We start from the raw sequence: 20,669 nt of genomic DNA on the forward strand, positions 1-20,669 counted from the left end.
TTTGATATCTGACTGCACTGAAGTAGTCAGTGAGTGTATTAAGTGTAAAGGGTTATGATTGTGATATTTTTGTAATATTATATGATTAGCCTGAGGATATTGGCTGGGAGTCGTACAAGGCGCAACACATCGTAAATTCAGTGTTTTGTCTCACAGATCATCTAACACCTTTGGATCTTTTAAGGCCCACTGCCTTAAGCATTCCCATTTTGCCTGTACATTTAATGACTGGATGAACAATGACTGTCAATAGGTGTGTTTCCCATAGAGTCAGCAAGTGAATAAATGGCAACAATAATTACTTAAAAAAGAATAGACAACACATATAGTATACACACACTGATGAGATAAATCTGTCGACCATGTTTTGTTAGTGTGTATACCAATGAAACCTGTTAAGTATACAGTACCTACTCCCTGATGTAGTACCGCTTTTACTTTAAATCCACCATCCTTGCTGTTATGTATTTATTACTGTTATGCATTTACACATCTTACATTATATCAAAGTAATTAATCACAGTTATAAGTCAGTTTACAGCAGGAAACACAGTCTGGTAGACACATATTCAGAGCTGTGTGATGTTACCTGTTTATTCCAACAGACTGTGGCATTTATCTAAATATCAGCTTTAAAAATATGTCAGGATGAATGCACACCAGATGTGAGGTAAGTAGCACAGCAGCAGGACTTATTAATTTATACAAGAAGGAGCATATTCAGGTCCTGTGTAAGCAGACAGCAGATGGTGACTGAGTGTGGCTATGATCCCTAGATGGTGATTGATCAATTACGGGTGTTACTCTCAACACATCCTTTTGAGTTGTGACAGTAAGAAAAGCACAGGTGATACCATTAGCAATTACTCTGTTATATTCACATGCCTTGGAAAGGATAGTTTATGTGTAGCAATGCCCCGAAGCTAAATGGATTTCATTTTCATTACATACCTGTGCTTTACCGCTGTGACATTTCAAAATGGCTTCCATGAAAAAAGGCCCTGTACAATTCCATGCACCAAACAAATCAGGGATGTTGATGACTCGAGGTCTGGAGCGTGGTTACAGCACCATCTTTAGCATATGAAATCTCTCAATAAAACATCACACGCCTACAGTTTATGCACATCTATGACAACACTGACACCCAGTGGTCATCGTGAGAACTTGCACCTGACTCATGGTGACTTACTTGTCCTTGTCCTGTCAGAGGACAGCAGTGACATAGAAGGGCAGCCCTCAGCCATGCAGTTACATATGAATGTAGGATATCAAGGCAGACACACAAGTAAGAAAAGAAGACCCAGAGAATTTGCCTTACTGTTAATTCCACAATGTCTTCAAGCAGAGAGGCATTACTATTATTATACATGGATAAAGTTGCAGTGTATAAATCTTTCCTCCATTAATGTACCCTGATCAAATACTTTGAATGCACTTTACTCAAATGACTGAGCAATAAGGGGTTAAGATTATTCCTGTAGGAATAATTAACCTTGACATTGTACAACTGCAGTCAGTAGAGGATGCTGTAAAGCATTCCAATAAACCCCCAATTAAATTAAATATTCCCTAAACAGTTTTCAAGGCTCAAAATGTGAGTCACTGAGTGCAGACCAGTGATTTACGAGACTCCTTACAAATCAAAACAGAAACAATCACTCTTCAAGTAAATCTTTATTGAATCCATAAACCGAACAATACACAAAGGGGAAACAAAAATCCCACCTGAACGAATTCTTCACTTCGTCTCACTTAACTCTTTAACATCTGAAAGAAAACGTTGGCCATGAAATGACAGAACATGATATATATACAAAATATTTACAGTATATACAGTGTCCGTGTACTCTGCCACACTAATGTAACGTGGAGAGTTTGTGTTTGCGTGTGTTGCGGGTTTGGCCCGTTACGACTGGAACCCAGTGGCCATAGGGCTTCCTGTTTTCATAGAGGTCCACTCTTGCAGTTACCTTAGCGCACGATGGGGCTGCCACTGTTGGTTTGGCCACAGAATTCTAAAACATTAAGGAGAGAGAAAACAGAAGTTGTAAAGCAGTGTTCAGGGGAAAGAACTTTAAAAAAGGAAATTAACTGTAAGTCTTACATTAATGCTGAAAGAGATCATTTTCCTTTTTGGGGACATCTTTGGACTGGACACGTCATCAACCTCCACCACACTGCTCTGTTTCAAAGAGACAAGACAAACAGACCATGTCAAGATGCGTGTAGAAAACTTATGGCAGAGTGAGCTTTGACAGTTTGTGAAGTTCATATTGATGGATTATAGTTTCCAGTAATATTGTAAAGCACTTCTCTTGCATAGATAATTATTTAAGTGTTAGCTTCAACAAACTGCAGCTCTCATGCACATCCCCCACCCCCTTCTCACACTGCCGTCAAAGACTAGTCTTGACCATTTAAAAAAAAATGTTTCAAGGACAGATGTTGAAACAGAACCAAACAAAAACTGCAAACAAAATATCAAAGTAAAAAGGAGGTCTTCTCTGTCTACAGTGGCAGAATGTTGGTGACGTGGGTTTCCCAGCCCCTCAGCACATGGCCCGTGTACCAACTTATCTGTGGCATACGGAGAGGAGTTCTTCATCTGTTTTTAGCTCTCTTGACAGGAATAGTCACTATAACGCAGTCCACAGGCCTGCGCTCCATCAGCGAGTGGAAGATTCTGCTAAATAACAATGACTCATTTCAACTGCAAGCATAAATACATTTGTAATGTCAAAATTCTGAAAATCTATATGAATCAGTGCAATACTATATCGGAATTGCTCATTTATCATCTATGTAATATCGCCCTATGTATGTGTGTAGTTAGCATTTAATTGGACTGTGTGCTACATGTCTAAAATGTCTGGTAATCTACATATGTGTTTGTTTAATTGCTAAGCTCTGTCTGATCAACTAAACATTGTGAACATTTCAAGAGTTCAGTTAACCTTTCACGCAAACACATATTGTCGTCACCCAAGTCACATGACAGCCCTTTAATCCCAGGTGCCGATGAGTGAAGGAGATCACTGTCATGTTATCTATGAAGACAGGAATAAATACAGAGAATGTGTGTGTTCCCTCAGGGGTCCAAAGGTTAACACAAGACAGGACATTCAACACAGCATAGACTTCAAACTTGTCAACAGACAAGTGGAGGAATTACATTGTGCTTGATATAATGTTTAACTGTTGCAACTTAGATAAAATGTGATAGCTCGGTTAACTTTTATATGTTTTAATAATACTTCCTGTACAGCCAAAGATGTATGAGACCATTACCCATTTGGTAAACTATCTTTAGCACCCTTCACCTTGTTTTTTTACATCTAGTCCAAGACAGATAAAGATAATTCTAGGTCTATGATTAGAATCTGTGACAGAGCCTTATCTAAAGTGTGTGATGTGTTCAATGTGTAGTGACAGTCACTCCCAGACACCCACCTGTGACGGAGTCTTTTCAGGGTCTTGTCTCACCCTTGTCTCGAGCTCTGGCGACACCCGTGTGGATTCCATCTGCTCAGACAGGATTGGTTTCAGACTCTCAGGCAGTTCCACCTTCTCCAGACCTAGGATCTTCATAGCATTGACTGCCGCAGCTTTGAGGAGTCCCCGTTTATCTGTATAACACAAACAAGTTATGAGAGAATGTTTAAACTGTTTCTTCTGTTGAAATTTTGCCGACTTCTAAGTCTGCCTCACTAAACAATAAGTACAAACTGAGTAATTACTGAATCTTCATTTTAATCCCTTTAACTTACCATCCAAACTTAAACTGACAGAGCGTCCTGAAGATCTCGACTTTGAGCGCCTCCTGTGGGTTCTGGATGGGGTTCTGGATGGGGATGACCTGTATACAAAGCGACTTGCAACCCTCCTGCTCAGACGGCTTGAAGACCTCGACCTGGATCTGTAGCGTCTGTGGCGTGAGTACCTGTCCGGGGAGGGTGAGCGGCTGTAGGAGCGAGAGCGGGCCCTGTAGCGACGTGGTGGGGAGCGGCGGTAGCGTCCACGGCCATATCTGTTATGGTTGTCACAGCGACAGCGGGAGGAACGTCTGTGGCAACGAGGGTGAGAGCGGGACCTGGGGTGAGAAGAGGACCTGCTGCGGGATGAAGACGATGTTGAAGAAGACGAAGACGTGTAACGTCCCCGGTGGCTAGCACGCCCCCTGCGGCGGCCTGAGACTGAGGAGCCATTGCTGTCACTGCTGCTTGTAGATCGGGATCGGGAGTGAGAGAAAGATGAAGCAGGACTTTGTTGGTCAAAGATTACACTGATGCCATCACTCTGTCGAGCATGGGCCATTTCTGAGTGTGGGTCATTTACTGTGGCCATTGTTTTGTTTTCCGCCACAAGCTGAAATGAAAAACAAAAATGTATGAGATTCATAGAAAGAAAACTTTTCGGAATAAAACTTAAAAAGGACTGCTTCCTTGTAATAATGGTTGCAATAATGTTCATCATTACATATTTTAAAGAAGTGCCTTGCTCTTGATTATAAACAATTAGTCTTTCAGCGTGCAGCTTAACACTTTACTCAGTGCTGACCCTACCGAGCAAAGCAACATTGCGTAACTGCAACGGTTGACTGGAACGTACTGGAAATTTCCACGATGACGCAAGCTAAATTAGCTTGAGCTAATGTATGCTATCACTCTGGTAGACCTTACATCCAGTCCTTTCACTAAAGATTAAAAACCATTTTGACCCAAATAGTAAAATTACATGAGAAACACATTAAAATTTACGACGGACGATTAAATCTGTTTTCATACAACTCTTAATTTGCAACGCAAAGTTATGCTAGCGGACGTAGCATTTCTTACCAGACCGAATGTAGCTTGAAACCTTTGTCCCAGTAACGTCGATATACACGATTTATGTCAAGACGGATGCCTCCAAAAATGTACCACGAGACGATGATCAAGGAATAGAAATCAAAATCTTTAAATATGTTGGTTTACAGTAATATATTTACGATAGAGCGATCGCTGTCTGTCCCTCGTAGAGCAACCTTCTGTTGTCGTCACTCGAATGAAGCCGAGACTGGTGGAGCAACGGGCTTTGAGCAGTTTCTGGAACAGTTCAGTCACGTGTTGTTCTGAAAGCTTTAAGTCTGTTGACTCATTGTTTTAATTGTATTCGATATGAGTGAAAGGCCAGCCTTAACTGTTACTAATTCCCACAGTCCGTATTCTGTAAAAGTAGCATTATCGCCTTTGCCCTTACCTAAATTGGAATAGATACTAAATTAAACCGAGTAAGCATTCGCTCTAACTGACTGATGTAGTTGTTGGGCCAACCGGCAAAACCAGCGAAGAAAAAAGATTTAGGAACGATTTCGACCAAAAATAGTGAAAATAAAGTAGAACGCAGAATGCTGTACTTGCAAATATCTATTATCTCTTCGCAGTTGTGGTAAATGCCTATCTTCAACTTTTCCTTGGTGTGTAGTGGATATATTTTTGCACGTTTTGACACGCAATAAGAGCACATATAATATGTATTGTTTTTCCTGCGTTTGATGAAGGGAACGAGTGAGTGAGGAGACAATCTGTATTTTAAGAATGCAGTTATACAGTGTAACAATTAGGAATTCTGTTTTCGTCAAATCATCGTAACAGAATGAATAAAAAATAGAAATGTGTATGCATTGCAAAGTTAAGGTGTCATGAAAGGATTGCACTTTATTATTACTAATATTGTTCTTGTTGCTCTTGTTATCACTGTTGCTATTATGGAGGGGTGTAAGAGAATAATTGTTGTTGCCCTTTAAATATAACGTCACCAAGCAAACGATCTCGCGAGATTTCGTGAGCCTCTTATCTGTTTACCTTGCTGCTTCCTGCCTCGCCACTGCAGGAGGGTGCTAAGTCGCATTTCTTGTTATTTCCTCGACGCCGTCCTCTGGAAACCCAAACCGAAGTGAAAATATCGAGCAGAGATGGACATTCTGAGTGTGTTGCCATCCAGCTTTGGATATGTCATATTTACTTACCTCTACAGCTGGATTATGCTGCTGTATTTATCAGTAAAGGTCGGGTCTGCCAGGAAGAAGTATGATGTTAAGGTACTGTGGTGGAATTGTGACTGGAAAATATTGAAAATGAAGTCAAGTTACTGCTGGTAACTCAACTGTATTGGCAGCTTTTTCAATTTGTTGCTGACTAGTATATTGCATATTTGTTCTTTGCTTCACTTGGCAGTATCCCACTATGTACAGTGACAAGGAACACATGTTCAACTGTATTCAGAGAGCACATCAGAACACCCTAGAGGTGTACCCTCAGTGGCTTGTTTTCCAGACCATTGCTGCTCTTGTCTACCCGGTAAGTTACGATTTGTATGCAGTAAATCCTACAACAGCCATGAATCAGTTTGTGTGCAGTTTTTATTCTAGAAAATTGTATGAAGAGATACTCTAACCGCTGTCGCTTAATGTCAGACCTGTGGGAGGGGCAAACAATGTGCGTGATCTTTGACATGAATCCTCCACAGAACAGGATCATGTCCAAAAAGACTGTGTCATCGTGATTCAGCATATTTTCAACAAACTGTATCACCACTGGTACATCATTCTCCCTTTCTTTGTTCATAATTTCAGTTATCGGCATCTGTGCTCGGGGTTATTTGGGTGACCAGCAGGTTTTCGTATGCATGGGGCTACTACACAGGAGGTAAGACTGGCATGATGTTAATGTGATGAGGAAACATTTAACAGAGGGCAAAAGCAGCTCAGCCAATCTGCATCTGTCTAAAACATGTTTTGAGTATGATTTTTGGCTGTGATATAACATGGGTCACAGTTATATGAGTATAGGGGCCCAAAAGATTTAAGTATAATCATTTGTACTTATGGCTGCTATGTTTTATAAAGACATACGCAGATATACATTTAAATTATTATAATTGTTGTTGAGTGCCTTTCAGACAAATGATGCATTTTTACTATAATATTAGAATTTTAACCCCCAGCGAAACATTCTCTTGTGAGAAATGTATTGTACATTTCATACATCGTAGTTGTTATCTTTTCATATAATTTTGCTCTGTTGAAAGTTTGATTTGTCCTATTTTATGTTTTATTACAGATCCAGCCAAGAGGATGAATGGTGCCTATGGCTACATTGGCTACTTAGGTGTCATCATTCTGTCCATAGCTGTAGCCTTGCAGTTGGTTGGAGTCTTTTAAAACAATTATCATCTTCTTTACAGATTTTTACCGGCTTACATGTGATTTTCAAATGTATCAGCTCTAAAGTACCTGTAAACATCTTTAAAATGCTAATTTCAAATTGTGTTGCTAATCATGGTTTTATGGGCCACTGAATCTGATGTCCTCATATTCCAATGTTTGTTGTGATTGCCTACTCAGTAACCATTGACAGTAAAGTAGGTGCTAACTGTTGCTACAGCTCCAGAAATGTTCTCAGCAGCATTCTGTTCACAGTAGGCATTAAAATTTGCAAAAATAAAAGGGTCAGCTGCAGGCATGAAGGCCCATGTGACTCACGCATGATGTCTCAGACACAAATCTCACATCAGCTTCAGCTTGGTTGAATGGAAAATAGACTCAAGAAGATGCATTAGTCATTTTAATAAACACAGAGAGATCTCAGAAAAAGTTCTGTTGATTGTGTCAAAGTAGTTTCCTTCAAAATGATCATTTTCCTCAATTTGTTTCAATTAACACTATGTTCTAAACATTAATTCAGCTGCTCTGCATACACAACACTAAATCAATGCAAATAAGTCTATACAGGGAAAGAATATTCACATACATTCCTTTCCTGACATCCTCTTTGTCATACTTATGTATCTTTTCATCATTTAAATATGATTTGAATTCTGTTTTTCCAGATTTTAAAATGATTTTTTGCTTAAGTGTTTGGTGGTAAATGTGCTTGTATATTATTTTTGGAATCACATCCAGCATGTGTTGCAAGCTGTAATAGCTTCATAAATGAATGTGAAAGTCAAGCCTTACAAAATGCTCAGCTGCTATCATTCCTACATTAAATTTTGCTCAGATTGTACTCCCAATGCATTGCCATGTAAAAATGATTTGCATGCGACAGTTATAAAATATATTTTTTTTTTCAGGAAATAGGTGTAAATAATAATTTTGGCCACTTAGTTCCATACACTCCCGTTTGTTGAGGACTATCTCACGAATGCCCCCTCGGTGAATTGCAGCCAACTTTCAGTACAATGGTTTTTAATTGGGAGTGGACAGGCTGTCCGTAGAAGGGCTGTGGCTAAATTGGGTTTAACATTAATGGGGGCGTTTGGAGCTGCAACCCCAAAATGGAACTTTTATAGCGTAATCTAGAAATTGTTTTCTGCCAATTTTCTTTATGTTTTCAGTATAAGTAATTGAGACAATAGATATGGTTCCATTAGATTGGATTTTATCACTTTTGTTTAAATGAAATACCTTTCTGTAGTATTATTTAAGTATTTGCAGTGTCACACCAGTTTACAGCATTGACCATTTTGGTATCACATATGAGTCAAGCATGAAGTTGTGTGTTTTGTTTTAACCACGCTTCTAACGTGCTGAATATATCATTAGGAAAATACACAAGGACAGGAGGACTACATTTCACCAAAGCTGAAACCATGTTATTGTGGTTATGTTCATATAAAAATAATTGAAATTAGCCTACCGTAACTTAATATTGTTAGTTATTAGTATTTAATCAACGAATCAGCATACATTAGCAGAATGCTTGCACTATATGTACAAAATTTTCTGCCCTGGAAGAAAAAAAGAACAGACTTTTGCTTTTTTTCTTTTCAGTTCTGATATACAATCAATACTATATTGGCAAAAACTAAAATAAAATTTGGAAATTTTTGTCTAGAAGTATATGTAAATAAGTAATTATTTTAGCCGCTTAGCTCCTTTCACTCCCATTCATTGAGGATTACCTCACAAGTGCCCCATTAGTGAATTGCAGCCAATTTTCGATACAGCGGCATTAATAGGGAGTGGACAGGCTGTCCTTAGAAGAGCTGTGGTGTAACTAGGGGGCCCATCCATCCTTTTGCTATACTGCTTATACGTGCAGGGTCAAGGGGTGGCTGGAGCCCATCCATTTGGCCCTGGTGCACCTAGACTGGTCGCCAGTCAGTCACAGGGCCGACACACAAAGACAGACAATCATGCATGCTCACACACCTACCCCTAGCGGAAAGGTAGACTGGCCAGTTAACCTAATTTGCACATTTTTGAGATTGTGGGAGGAAGCTGAGTGGTCATGGCTTATCTGGTTGCCCAAATCTAGTTGGATCACTCAATATACTGATCCGAGTTACTTGAGTCCTGTGAATCACTTGAGTCAGTATCACCAAGAACCTACTGGTGAAACCCATCTCCAAATTCCTCTCGAGTCATGCAAATCCGAGTCCGCGCAATTCAGGGTGCAGGCAGTATCTCCATCACTGTACACATAACAAGCGGCGTTTTACTTCCAACTGAAGATTGGACAGAGCCCAGTACTACAGAGTGTTTGCTTCCAACATAACACCAAAATATATTAGCTACACATTAGATTGCTATGTGGTGTCATGTCTTTGGGATGAATAAAGTTTATAGGGGCATTAAATAAACGTAATGTCATGCAACATTACTGCTGACAACCCATGTAAATTTAAACTTTTAATTGTGCCACTTGTTGCCCTTAAAACCTACCCCACTCATTCTAAGTAGTTGTTTGCAAAAAACTGTTGCAACAAATAGCATAAATTACATGGACTAGCAATGGTTGCTACCTTATTTGTCATCAAGGGACTCAGGGATCCAAGGGAGTCGGATTAGAAAAACTTCCTGCATGGCCGTAACCATTGCTGACCCGGATCAGTTGCATCAGGCTCACCCCTGTGAGCGTGTGAGGCTCACCCGTGTGAGTGCATGGGACTCACAGCGCCAAACAGACCCTCACCCACAGGCCTCGTGACTGTAATGTAAGCTGCTGGACTCCTGAGTCACAAGTTCATTCACTCTTGATGAAAGCTGTCACTTTCCCGGTCCTAACTGTTGCTAATTTCCACAATACATATCCTATAAAAGTAGCCTTGCTGCCTTTGCCCTCATCTAAAAATATGTCCTCCTGGGACTAAAGGAAATCGATTTAACATTAGCTCACGTGGACTTAGTTGTTCAAAATAATCTATTCAGTTGGGCCAACTGGCAAACAAGCAGAGAACCTAAAGTGTTAGGACCTACTTCAACCAAAAAAATACTGAAAATAAGGTAGCATGCAGTATTTGCAGAACTGTCTATTCTCTCTTCGCAGTTGTTGTACATGTGTATTCTCAAGTTCTAACCTGGTGTGCAGTGGAGATATTTTGTACACTTTAGCACACAATAGGAACACATATCAAATATGTATTGTGTTTCCTGCATTTGATGGAGGGTACAAGTGAGTGAGAACACAGTCTGTGTTTTAAGAAGGCAGTTATGCAGTGCAAGGAACAGTTAGAAAATCTGTTTGTTTTTTTCATGGCAAGAAGGTTCCAGTTTACAGTCCCCCGGTCTGGACCCTTCTATGTAGGGTTTGTATGTTCTTTGTGTCCCTGCGTGGGTTTTCTCCGTGTACTCCAGTTTCCCCCCACTGTCCCAGAAAGATGCACATTAGGTTAATTAGCTACTCTACATTGCCCTGTGGCATGAGTGAGATGAGGTTGTTGTTGTTATTGTTGTTGTTATTATGGAGGGGTGTAAGAGAATAATTGTTCATATTTCAGCATGTAGACTGAACTTATTGCCCTTCAAATATAACCCCAGCAGGCAAGCGATCTCGCGAGATTTCATGAACCTCTTATCTGTTTACCTTGTTACCTCCTGCCTCACCACTGCAGGAGGGTGTGCCACTGGTTATAAGTCGCATTTCTTGTTATTCACACATTGCTGACCTCTGGAAACCTAAAATATCAAGCAGAGATGGACATTCTGAGTGTGTTGCCATCCAACTTTGGATATGTCATATTTACTTACCTCTACAGCTGGATAATGATGATGTATCTATCGCTCAAAGTCACGTACGCCAGGAAGAAGTATGATGTTAAGGTACTGTGGTGGAATTGTAACTGGAAAATATTGAAAATAAAGCAAATCAAGTTACCGCTGGTAACTCAAGTGTATTGGCAGCTTTTTCAATTTGTGCTTCTGACTAATATATCTCGTATTTGATCTTTGCTTCACTTGGCAGTTTCCCACTATGTACAGTGACAAGGAACACATATTCAATTGTATTCAGAGAGCACATCAGAACACTGTAGAGGTGTACGCTCTGTGGCTTGTTTTCCACACTATTGCTGCTCTTGTCTACCCGGTAAGTTACGATTTGTATGCAGTTAATGCTACAACAGCCATGAATCAGTTTGTGTGCAGTTTTTATTCTAGAAAATTGTATGAAGAGATACTGTAACTGCTGTCACTTAATGTCAGATCTGTGGGAGGGGCAAAAAATGTGTGTGATCTTTGACATGAATCCTCCACAGAACAGGATCATGTCCAAAAAGACTGTGTTATCGTGATTCAGATCAGATCAGATCAGAATTCCTTTATTGATCCCCAAAGGAAAATTCTTTTTCGTACACACATTGCACTTGCAGTTTTCCCGACCAAGAAAGAAAAGTGAAAGATATAAAAATAGGATAAACAAAAACAAGATAAGTATAAATCTAAAAATACAGGTATTTAAACAATATGAAACAATATATACATTGTATATATAAAAGTATGTGTATGTATTCAACATATTTTCATCAAACTGTATCACCACTGGTACATCATTCTCCATTTCTTTGTTCATAATTTCAGTTATCGGCATCTGTGCTCGGGGTTATTTGGGTGACCAGCAGGTTTTCGTATGCATGGGGCTACTACACAGGAGGTAAGACTGGCATGATGTTAATGTGATGAGGAAACATTTAACAGAGGGCAAAAGCAGCTCAGCCACTCTGCGTCTGTCTAAAACATGTTTTGAGTATGATTGTTATGATTGTAAGTATAATCATATTTCATTCACCTTCTCATTTAGTACTACACTGCTTGTTAGGTGAAAAATGTCTCCAGTGCTGAGCAGTTTAATTTTACCAAGCAGTCTCACAGAGAGATTTAACTCGTAAAAGTTAACACCTAATAATCGTAAAATGATATTCAGAACGTTGCAGTATGAGAAGTGTAAATCTGCTGTTGAGGTGTCAGAGGTGACAGTCGAGTATTTGTCCACGTATCACATCTAGTTTTGCTGAATCATTTACAGAAGATACCATGTGGGTCAAAGTCAGTGAAAGACATGAAAGACATGTCTATCTAGATCTAAATTATCGCATTTGCTGTTGATTGCATTTGAAGCAAGTAATTAATTTCTTTACACATTGTCATATGTATTAGCCATAATACTAGCCATTCAGAATTTTAAACTCACAGTTAAACATTGTGAAAAATGTATTGTACATTTCATGCATTGTAATTGTTCTCTTTTCATATGATGTTGCTCTGGTGAATGTTTGATTTGTCCTATTTTATGTTTTATTACAGATCCAGCCAAGAGGATGAATGGTGGCTATGGCAACATTGGCCACTATGGTGCCATCATTCTGTCCATAGCTGTAGCCTTGCAGTTGATTGGAGTCTTTTAAAACAATTATCATCTTCTTTACAGATTTTACCGGCTTACGTGTGATTTTCAAATGTATCAGCTCTAAAGTACCTGTAAACATCTTTAAATGCTAATTTCAAATTGTGTTGCTAATCATATTTTTATTTAAGTGTTTTTAAAAATGTGATACCTTTATATTCCCATATTTGCTGTGATTGTATGTTCCTTGTAATAATTGTCAATAAAGTCAGTGCTAACTGATGCTACAGCTCCAGAAATGTTCTCAGCAGTATTCTCTTCACAGTAGGCATTAAAATTTGCAAACAATGAAAGGGTCAGCTGTAGGCATGAAGGCCCATGTGACTCACGCATGATGTCTCAGACACAAATCTCACATCAGCTTCAGCTTGGTTGAATGGAAAATAGACTCAAGAAGATGCATTAGTCATTTTAATAAACACAGAGAGATCTCAGAAAAAGTTCTGTTGATTGTGTCAAAGTAGTTTTTAATTAAAATATGTTTTAACCATTTACTCAGCTGCTCTGCACACACACCACCAAATCAGAGTCAAATGCAAAGACATCTATATACAGGGAAAGAATATACACATACATTCCTTTCCTGACATCCTCTTTGTCATACTTATGTATCTTTTCATCATTTAAATATGATTTGAATTATATTTCGCTAATTTTTTTAAATGATTTTTTCCTTAAGTGTTTGGTGGTAAATGTGCTTGTACATTATTCTTAGGATCGCGTCCAGGATGTGTTGCAATCTGTAATAGCTTCATAAATGAATGTGAAAGTATCAAGTCTTACAAAATGCCCATGCTGCTGTCCCTCCTACATTAAGCTTTGCTCAGCTTGTACTTCCCACGCATTGCCCCGTAAATACATGCGAAAGTATAAGCATTTCTCTGAAAAAAAGAAAAGTTTACAGCAGAGTCGGCTTCGTAAAGTTTCGTGAGTTTTTGCAACATATTGCAAGTATATTCAGCAGTTAATACTGCGCTGTTGTCGTACACTGAAGGAAGTACGCAGTGCACAGTTTACAGAATACAGTATACAGTTTCGCATTTCTTCACTTTCGGTATGAAATAGTTAGGTTAGTTAGTTAGTGGAGGACTAATTTAATTGTCGCAAACTTGTCACATCTAAGTAGATGGACGTATTACCATTTCTGCATACCCTATACCTCCTCTAAAGTGGTTTGTGTGCTTGTATTGTCGAATTCCCGTTTTGCCCACAACACCTGAAAGCACCAATATCAGTGGCGTCTCAGAAGTTCGCTCATCAAATGGGTGTGGATCAACTGCGCATGTGCATGACCGAGCTCTATCGGAAGCTAAGTCAGGCTTAAATAGGGGGTTTACATCAAAAACCGAAAATAAAAGGTGAGAATTCTTTGAAAATATCATTAACACTGAGTAATGCTGTTAGGGCACTTGTTTTTGATTGGTACTTTCGTTGTCGTTTGAGTTTTGCTTTTATGTTACGACTTCGTAGCAAGCAGAAACCTTCAAGGAAATGATTATTCGTGCCAAAGCGACGAACAAAAGAATCCGACGACACAACGTTGTTTGTTTATATACACCGTGAATACATCTTGTGTTTTAACATCTGTGAAGTTTATGCATTGACCGTTTTGTGAGATGCTAGAAGTTACAGAGCTTTAATAAAAACAAAAATAGCCAAATGTAAAAGCCAGGCAGCTATAGCATCATCTAACTGACAAACTGGCAGTAAGGTTACTGCGATTGCGCACAAACGTAAACAATTCTGCTATCAGAATGTGGAGGACATTAATTAGGTTATTATATAAAATGAACATTTGTGTACTTTAACGCATTGACGGACCTGACGCCCTTCCTAGAGTCATGTCAGGTTTTCTGGACGGAATCCGGTGCGGGGACTGTGAGTGCAATGTGGACTGGGGAGAGAGAAGGAATACCATCGCATCTGTCGCTGCTGGAGTTCTGGTATTTCAGTTTTTCTCAGTCAATGCCAAAGAGTAGAAATGTAGGCTTTTGTGTTACTGATCTGTACCCTTAAGCAAATTTATTACACATTTGTACTTGTAATTGCTGCAGTTCTTCACCGGTTGGTGGATCATCATCGATGCAGCAGTGATGTATCCTGAAGAAGCAGTGTTTCATCATGCCTATCACACTTGTGGAGTCATCGCTACAGTGGCCTTTCTCATGTAAGATAGACTATAAAGACTGTCATGGGAATTGTGGTCCTCTGTCACAAGGTTTGAATATTTATTGTTGCTTAAACTTTGATTTTAAGGATTTCCTCAGAGTATGGAGTAGCTCGTTTGTCATGTAGATGTTATCATGTGATCTAAGTGTAGAGTTTCATGCACATCAAAACTGTTGGCTGTTGGGGGTTGAGTGATTCCCTCAAGGACGATTTCTGGTGTCAGATGTCGGTGGCCTTCTCCTTTCACTGGCCATCCACTGACTCCCAGTTGATGAATTTGAACCTTTCCCTGTCAGTGCTCTGAAAGGCAGGAAGTCACATACACTGATACACTCACATGTAGCCAGTTAACCGAATGACTGTGGGAGGAAGCCAGAGTACCCAGAGAAAACCCATGCAGGCACAGCGAAAACATGCAGACTCTGCACAGAAGGGCCCAGATTCGGACTCAAACCCAGAACCCTCTTGCTGTGAGCCCCCATTTAGCTACTCTCAGGCATATTAGATCCTTGAGATTAGTACAATACATTGCTACCACCATTCCAAAAAAGGAAATTTTGAACTGTGTAATGCTGTGTAAAACATAAATTAAACTGAGTGCACTGATTGGATAATTCTTTTTGACAGCACAACAGTACAAAGGCAATAGGATGGCACGGTGGTGCAGTGGTTAGCACTGTTGTCTTACAGCAAGAGGGTTCTTGAATCTCGGCCAGAGACTTTCTGTGTTGAGTTTGTACTTACTGCCATAGTCCAAAGACATGCAGGCGTGAATTTGGATGTCTTTATATGTCACCTCTGTGATAAACTTGTCCAAGGTGTCCACACGCACATACACACTTCAAATTGTTTTTGGAAATCATGGACATCATGTCCTCCAAGGTAAAGAGGAAAAGGATCACCAGATTGTTACCAGCCCAAAGTTGAAAAGCCAGCATCTGTGATATTGTGGTGGTGTGTAAGTGCTCATAGGATGGGTGGCTTGCACATTTGTGAAGGCAACATTAATGCTAAACAGTACTTACCGAGTTTGTAGTAATGTGCCATCAGTTGTAATCCATTATTCTAGCAAGACAGCGTCAAGACACATTCTGCATGTCTTACAACAGTGGCTTGTAAACAACCATAAACATGAACATGAACAATCAAGTGAATGTAACATACATGGCTTCTGAGTAGTTTGTAACTTATTTAAAACCTTATTTGACCCATCTAGGATAAATGCCGTTTCAAATGGCCAAGTGAGAGGAGACAGCTACAGTGAAGGCTGCATGGGTCAGACAGGTGAGTATGATTGGATATGATCAATTGCTGTGTCTTGTGAATATATCACCCCTGAGCACTTCATTTTCTGAACTTCCCTGTTGTAATCATGGTTTGTTCACTGGATATTTTAGCACTGTTACACTTGGTTTCCACAGTACCTGTGCCCTCATTTCAGACAGTTTGTATTGCCATTTCAACATAAATGAAGAAGTCCTGTGTGGAGTCACCCAGTGACCTGCCCTTTCTTATCTCTGTCTGCAGGCGCTCGGGTGTGGCTCTTCCTGGGCTTCATGCTGGCTTTTGGCTCCCTCATAGCCTCCATGTGGATTTTGTTTGGAGGATTCGTAGTGCCTCGTAAGTCCTGTTTGGCTGTGAAGCATTGTAGATTAACTGGCCCAGTGATAATTTACAGGGTTGTGACAATTTAGGGTGTGACATTGAGAGACACGTTATAGTATTGTTGTTTCTATGCTGTATGAAAGGAGCAACAATCCAACCATAGACAGCTCATCATTTCCTACGTGTTACTCCAATTATAACCGCAGCCTCATTTTGATACCTGTAATCTGTTGTCTTTTGCAGAAAAGCCCTTTGTGTATCCTGGTATCGCCATTTTCTTCCAAAATGCGTTCATTTTTTTTGGGTAAGTTAATGTGCCTCCATGGTGTCTCTCCTCAAATGCATGCTTACGCTTTTGCACAGGTGTTTTGTGGAAATATTTACATTGTCCTTCCTGTCTTCTGATTAGGGGTTTGGTCTTCAAGTTTGGACGTACAGAGGACCTGTGGCAGTAATGGACTCTAGTGTGGCTTATGTCCACTGTTTATAAACTCTGCTATAATGTATGAAACAATATGCTTCAATGGCTATTCTGATTCTTCTTCTTATTCACTTTATATAAAATCTTTTTTAGCTTTCATATTAACGTGTTTAATTTATATAATTTGCTGTATAATAGCTAAATCATAAGTAAGCACAGTTTTTCAGAGATACCTTGAAAAGTGAATATTTTCAAGTGTTGCACTTCTCTAAATGTGTCTATTTGCACTCAGACTGTGTAGCCATGTTGTTATACTGGTTTACAACTTGTGTTAAAAAATGTGTATTTTGGGAGCCTTATTTCCTTGAACTGTCCGTGTTTCTTTTGGCTATACTTACTTCTGTGACATCCTTTATTTCAACTGTCTCTTAAGTGAAAACAGCATAACTTATGGTACAAATTATCCTTGAGGGCAATATTTCACAATATTGGATGTAACCATATGGGGTTGTTTATGTTTTTCCTGAAATAACAATATCAGTTCTGAAAATTAACTGTCACTTTATTTATTGTTGACAGTGAATTGGCACACATCGCTAACATGAAGACAACAAAAGTGTAGAGTGATGTAGGTGTACTGGAGATTTGTATTTGACTGCAACACGGGCTTTTTGCTTATGTAGCATCTATGCGGTTATTAAACAGCAATATGCTGAGCAGGAAAAGAGTTTGCTGAGCCTTGATGTATTTTTTTTTATATCCCAGTGTTGCACAAACATCTACTATCTAATTTACACAAAAGTAAAAAATATATTTGAAATATATACACAGGCAGGAATGAAAAGCAAAAAGAGTGCTGTCAGAGTCAGACTCGGTCTTCGTGTTTCTCTGTGTTCTTACTTGTGCACTGCATGATGAGGAAACTGCAAAAAAAATACATGTTTTCTGTTAAATTCACTTTGTTATGGTCTAGCACAACAAAACAAAACAGTGCTAAGTGCATTACTGTTTAATATCACTATAGACCGCTAGAATTGATAACATCTTTTCAGATATAAAAACTTGGTTGTATACCTCCCAGAAAGCCTGATCATCAAAACAATTCTTGTCTTGGGGTGGTCTCCAAAACCTCCACTTGAGAAGGAGCCCTTTAACCAATTACATATAAAAGTCATTAAGAAAGCTTACAAATGGCAAAAAAAAATACTGTATAAAGCTGTATTCATCTATATATTGTATTTTTGATTGTCAACATGAATATTGTTGCACACTAAAAAGAGGTGGTTTCAAGTGACTCCTGAGTTTCATTAAAATACTAAAAACTTTAAGTAAAATATTTAAAATATTAGTCAAATTTAACTATTGACTGCTACAGGATAATTAAAAACAATCCTTATATGATTGTGCTGTCGAGAAAGGAAACCTCACTTGCAAGATGACTTACCTGTAATGATTCCCATGGACAGACTTAGAGCGATGGTGATGAGTATGGTATTGATTTGAAATATGGCAAACCGGATTGCCCTAAAAGATAAAGGTCCAGTTACATAGAATGTCGCACCTTTTGTGTGTTAATGTACATATGAGTGCGCGTGACATGACAGGTGTATTCTTACGTTGCATGATCATCACAGTCTCTTATCTGTAGAAGGAGTTGTGCTAGCCATCCCAGTAGACCAGGAAGTCCATGTGTGCTCAGGACTGCACAGGTGTCATGGCACTGATATGCAAAAAGGATGTGGGTCTGCAAATTAAGAGCATATGAGGAGTTGTGATGTATAGAGTATTTAATCAGGGGACATGAGTCTATGTGGTGATCAAAACCTTGACGTATCGAAATCCAATGGTTGATACAACTGCAGCAGTGAATCCTATTGTCATGGCTTCCCATGGCTGATGAACCGCTGAAACAGATACCCCAACAGCAACGCCACCAGCAAGAATGCAAGACTGCATTTGGATCTGACGGAGGAGTGGAGAAGATGACTGATTAATTGGATTTTCTGAGTAGCTGCTGTGGTAATTAAACTGGTGTAATTCCAGCTAATTGCAAGTCTTTTCAAGATAGATCATACCGGGTTCAGTTTTCCCTTGGGACATGAGAGCACAGACACAGCAGCTGCTGTTACAGCACTGACTGCCAGGGCCAGGTAGGTGCTGCAGACAGCCCCCAGCTTCCTCCCAGGTGTACGATCATCAACAAGGACTGAATTGAAGCTGGGCCAAAACATCCAGAGAAACACAGTCCCTGGATTAAAACAGAGATTTTATATTCAATTTCTGCTTTGCAAATGCAGGGTAAATCTCAACATAAATCTCCAGCTGAACAGTAGTCATCCCATTTGTTGTACCATTCTACAAATCCTATCCATATCTAGTGCATATCAAATCTTATCTATCCTATCAGTAGCACCAGGAAAACATTGCCTGGTGATTACCTAATATGGAGAATAATCCTGTTTTGCGGTCAAATTTCTCTTTTTCAAATCGCTGCTCGGATCCTTTCCGATACAACATCCAGGTCAGCATGAGTCCAAAGAAGGCCCCAAAGACATGAAGCAGCATGATGCTGTTCGGAGGTCGGACCTGGATATAGAAAACACCATTATAAACAAATTTACAACATGCACTGCATACGTATGGAGATATGCTTGGCCTAAATAATTGATGTAAAGCTATAAACATCTATGTGGCTTACCTTTAGCAGAGTCTGAAGGACCCATTCATTCAGGACAAACCCTGACACCTCCAGCAGGGAGATGAGGATGAGCTGGACAGGGTTGGCCTTCCCCAGCATGGCTCCAATTGAAATAAGAGCAGAGGCTGCGCACATCTCTGCAACTGCTAAGCTATGAAACATTACAACCATTGACTTGTATGTTTGAACTGTGAAATATGTATATTATGTTATTATTTATTTATTATGTTATTATACTATGCAATATTTCAAACATTTGTTGATACTGTTCAGTTAAATTGTATTTATTTTGCTATAAGCTGCATATATTGTATAAGAACAAATGGATTCAGTAGAGATCATGGGATGAGCTACCTTCTCAAATCTGCTCTGATCTTTCCTCTGTAATACCAGGACTCGATTCCATTGAGTATGATAGCCCATTGAGTGGCAATGACAGCCACCAGGAGATTGAACCCAGAGCCACTGAATCCATACCGCACCAGGAAAGTGCAAAAGAAGCCAAAACCTAGAATCACCATTGCATTGACATCCTGGAACTCTGTCAAAGAAAAGAATTAGTAGGTTAAAAAAAGGTCAAGTGTGCTGTTCTGTACAATACAGTCACTTCTGCTGGGTTTAATTTTCAGCATACAGCTAAGGTCGTCTGCTACCAAAAAAACAGCAACCGAATGAGCTTATCAATGCCCCACAGTAACCGCAGCCCCTCCCCATACTCCTGCATTCAGTATTACGTTTCTTAAAGAACCTGTGTGAAGTAGACTAAAATGCATTTTTCATCAATGAGTTATAAAAATAACACTTGAAATGTCCTCAGCCCCAGTTATCTGACACTCTCCCCCTTCCACACTCACCACTTACCTGGGTAAAAGTTGCTGAAGGTGGTCCCATCTATTTTTACATTGCTTTCAATCTCAGTTCCGAATGCATATATGATAATGAATCCTATCTGCAGAAAAAGCAGCAAAGGTGCCAGACGGAAGCGCAGATTGGGCGCGTATTGAGGAGCCATCGGAGATGTTCCCTGCGCACTTTTCTTCCAACTGACGCATGTGAAGCCCTGGCGCCTTGATCAGGGCGCAACCCCAAGCACACACTTTCGGTTTTTTTT

General features: G+C 39.6%; 5 protein-coding genes across 7 annotated transcripts; 3 read left to right on the plus strand and 2 right to left on the minus strand.

Annotated features, from left to right (window-relative positions):
• Positions 1 to 1,658: 1,658 nt before the first annotated feature.
• rsrp1 (arginine/serine-rich protein 1) lies at positions 1,659 to 5,225 on the minus strand. Its single transcript, XM_046413638.1, has 5 exons — positions 4,839 to 5,225; positions 3,771 to 4,368; positions 3,454 to 3,629; positions 2,108 to 2,185; positions 1,659 to 2,018 (listed from the first exon to the last, which is right to left on the minus strand). Exons 2-5 carry the CDS (start codon positions 4,345 to 4,347, stop codon positions 1,860 to 1,862), a joined length of 990 nt encoding a protein of 329 aa, XP_046269594.1. The 5' UTR covers positions 4,348 to 4,368; positions 4,839 to 5,225; the 3' UTR covers positions 1,659 to 1,859.
• Positions 5,226 to 5,817: 592 nt separating this feature from the next.
• Positions 5,818 to 8,055, plus strand: LOC124072318 (microsomal glutathione S-transferase 3-like). The gene is made up of 4 exons (XM_046413640.1): positions 5,818 to 6,082; positions 6,219 to 6,341; positions 6,617 to 6,689; positions 7,104 to 8,055. Exons 1-4 carry the CDS (start codon positions 5,957 to 5,959, stop codon positions 7,202 to 7,204), a joined length of 423 nt encoding a protein of 140 aa, XP_046269596.1. The 5' UTR covers positions 5,818 to 5,956; the 3' UTR covers positions 7,205 to 8,055.
• Positions 8,056 to 9,309: 1,254 nt separating this feature from the next.
• LOC124072323 (microsomal glutathione S-transferase 3-like) lies at positions 9,310 to 13,099 on the plus strand. The gene is made up of 4 exons (XM_046413648.1): positions 9,310 to 11,086; positions 11,229 to 11,351; positions 11,843 to 11,915; positions 12,566 to 13,099. Exons 1-4 carry the CDS (start codon positions 10,961 to 10,963, stop codon positions 12,664 to 12,666), a joined length of 423 nt encoding a protein of 140 aa, XP_046269604.1. The 5' UTR covers positions 9,310 to 10,960; the 3' UTR covers positions 12,667 to 13,099.
• Positions 13,100 to 13,866: 767 nt separating this feature from the next.
• On the plus strand, positions 13,867 to 17,219 carry tmem50a (transmembrane protein 50A). The gene is made up of 7 exons (XM_046413647.1): positions 13,867 to 14,023; positions 14,503 to 14,608; positions 14,720 to 14,832; positions 16,051 to 16,118; positions 16,362 to 16,454; positions 16,683 to 16,743; positions 16,849 to 17,219. The coding sequence occupies exons 2-7, from the start codon at positions 14,507 to 14,509 to the stop codon at positions 16,892 to 16,894; spliced, it is 483 nt and encodes a 160-aa protein (XP_046269603.1). The 5' UTR covers positions 13,867 to 14,023; positions 14,503 to 14,506; the 3' UTR covers positions 16,895 to 17,219.
• A 428-nt stretch (positions 17,220 to 17,647) lies between these two features.
• On the minus strand, positions 17,648 to 20,644 carry rhd (Rh blood group, D antigen). 3 transcript variants are annotated; one of them, XM_046413644.1, is made up of 10 exons: positions 20,420 to 20,643; positions 19,913 to 20,099; positions 19,559 to 19,709; positions 19,299 to 19,446; positions 18,936 to 19,108; positions 18,685 to 18,822; positions 18,477 to 18,604; positions 18,305 to 18,384; positions 17,935 to 18,008; positions 17,648 to 17,783 (listed from the first exon to the last, which is right to left on the minus strand). In XM_046413644.1, exons 1-10 carry the CDS (start codon positions 20,568 to 20,570, stop codon positions 17,757 to 17,759), a joined length of 1,257 nt encoding a protein of 418 aa, XP_046269600.1. In that variant the 5' UTR covers positions 20,571 to 20,643; the 3' UTR covers positions 17,648 to 17,756. The 3 variants fall into 3 exon arrangements, with proteins under 3 accessions (XP_046269600.1, XP_046269599.1, XP_046269601.1); XM_046413643.1 differs by lacking the exon at positions 17,648 to 17,783 and having other exon boundaries at positions 17,812 to 18,008; positions 20,420 to 20,644; XM_046413645.1 differs by lacking the exon at positions 17,648 to 17,783 and having other exon boundaries at positions 17,812 to 18,008; positions 19,913 to 20,113; positions 20,184 to 20,560.
• Between the last annotated feature and the right edge of the window lie 25 nt (positions 20,645 to 20,669).

This window comes from Scatophagus argus, chromosome 15 (genome assembly GCF_020382885.2).
Source record: "Scatophagus argus isolate fScaArg1 chromosome 15, fScaArg1.pri, whole genome shotgun sequence".
Lineage (NCBI taxonomy): Eukaryota > Metazoa > Chordata > Actinopteri > Scatophagidae > Scatophagus > Scatophagus argus.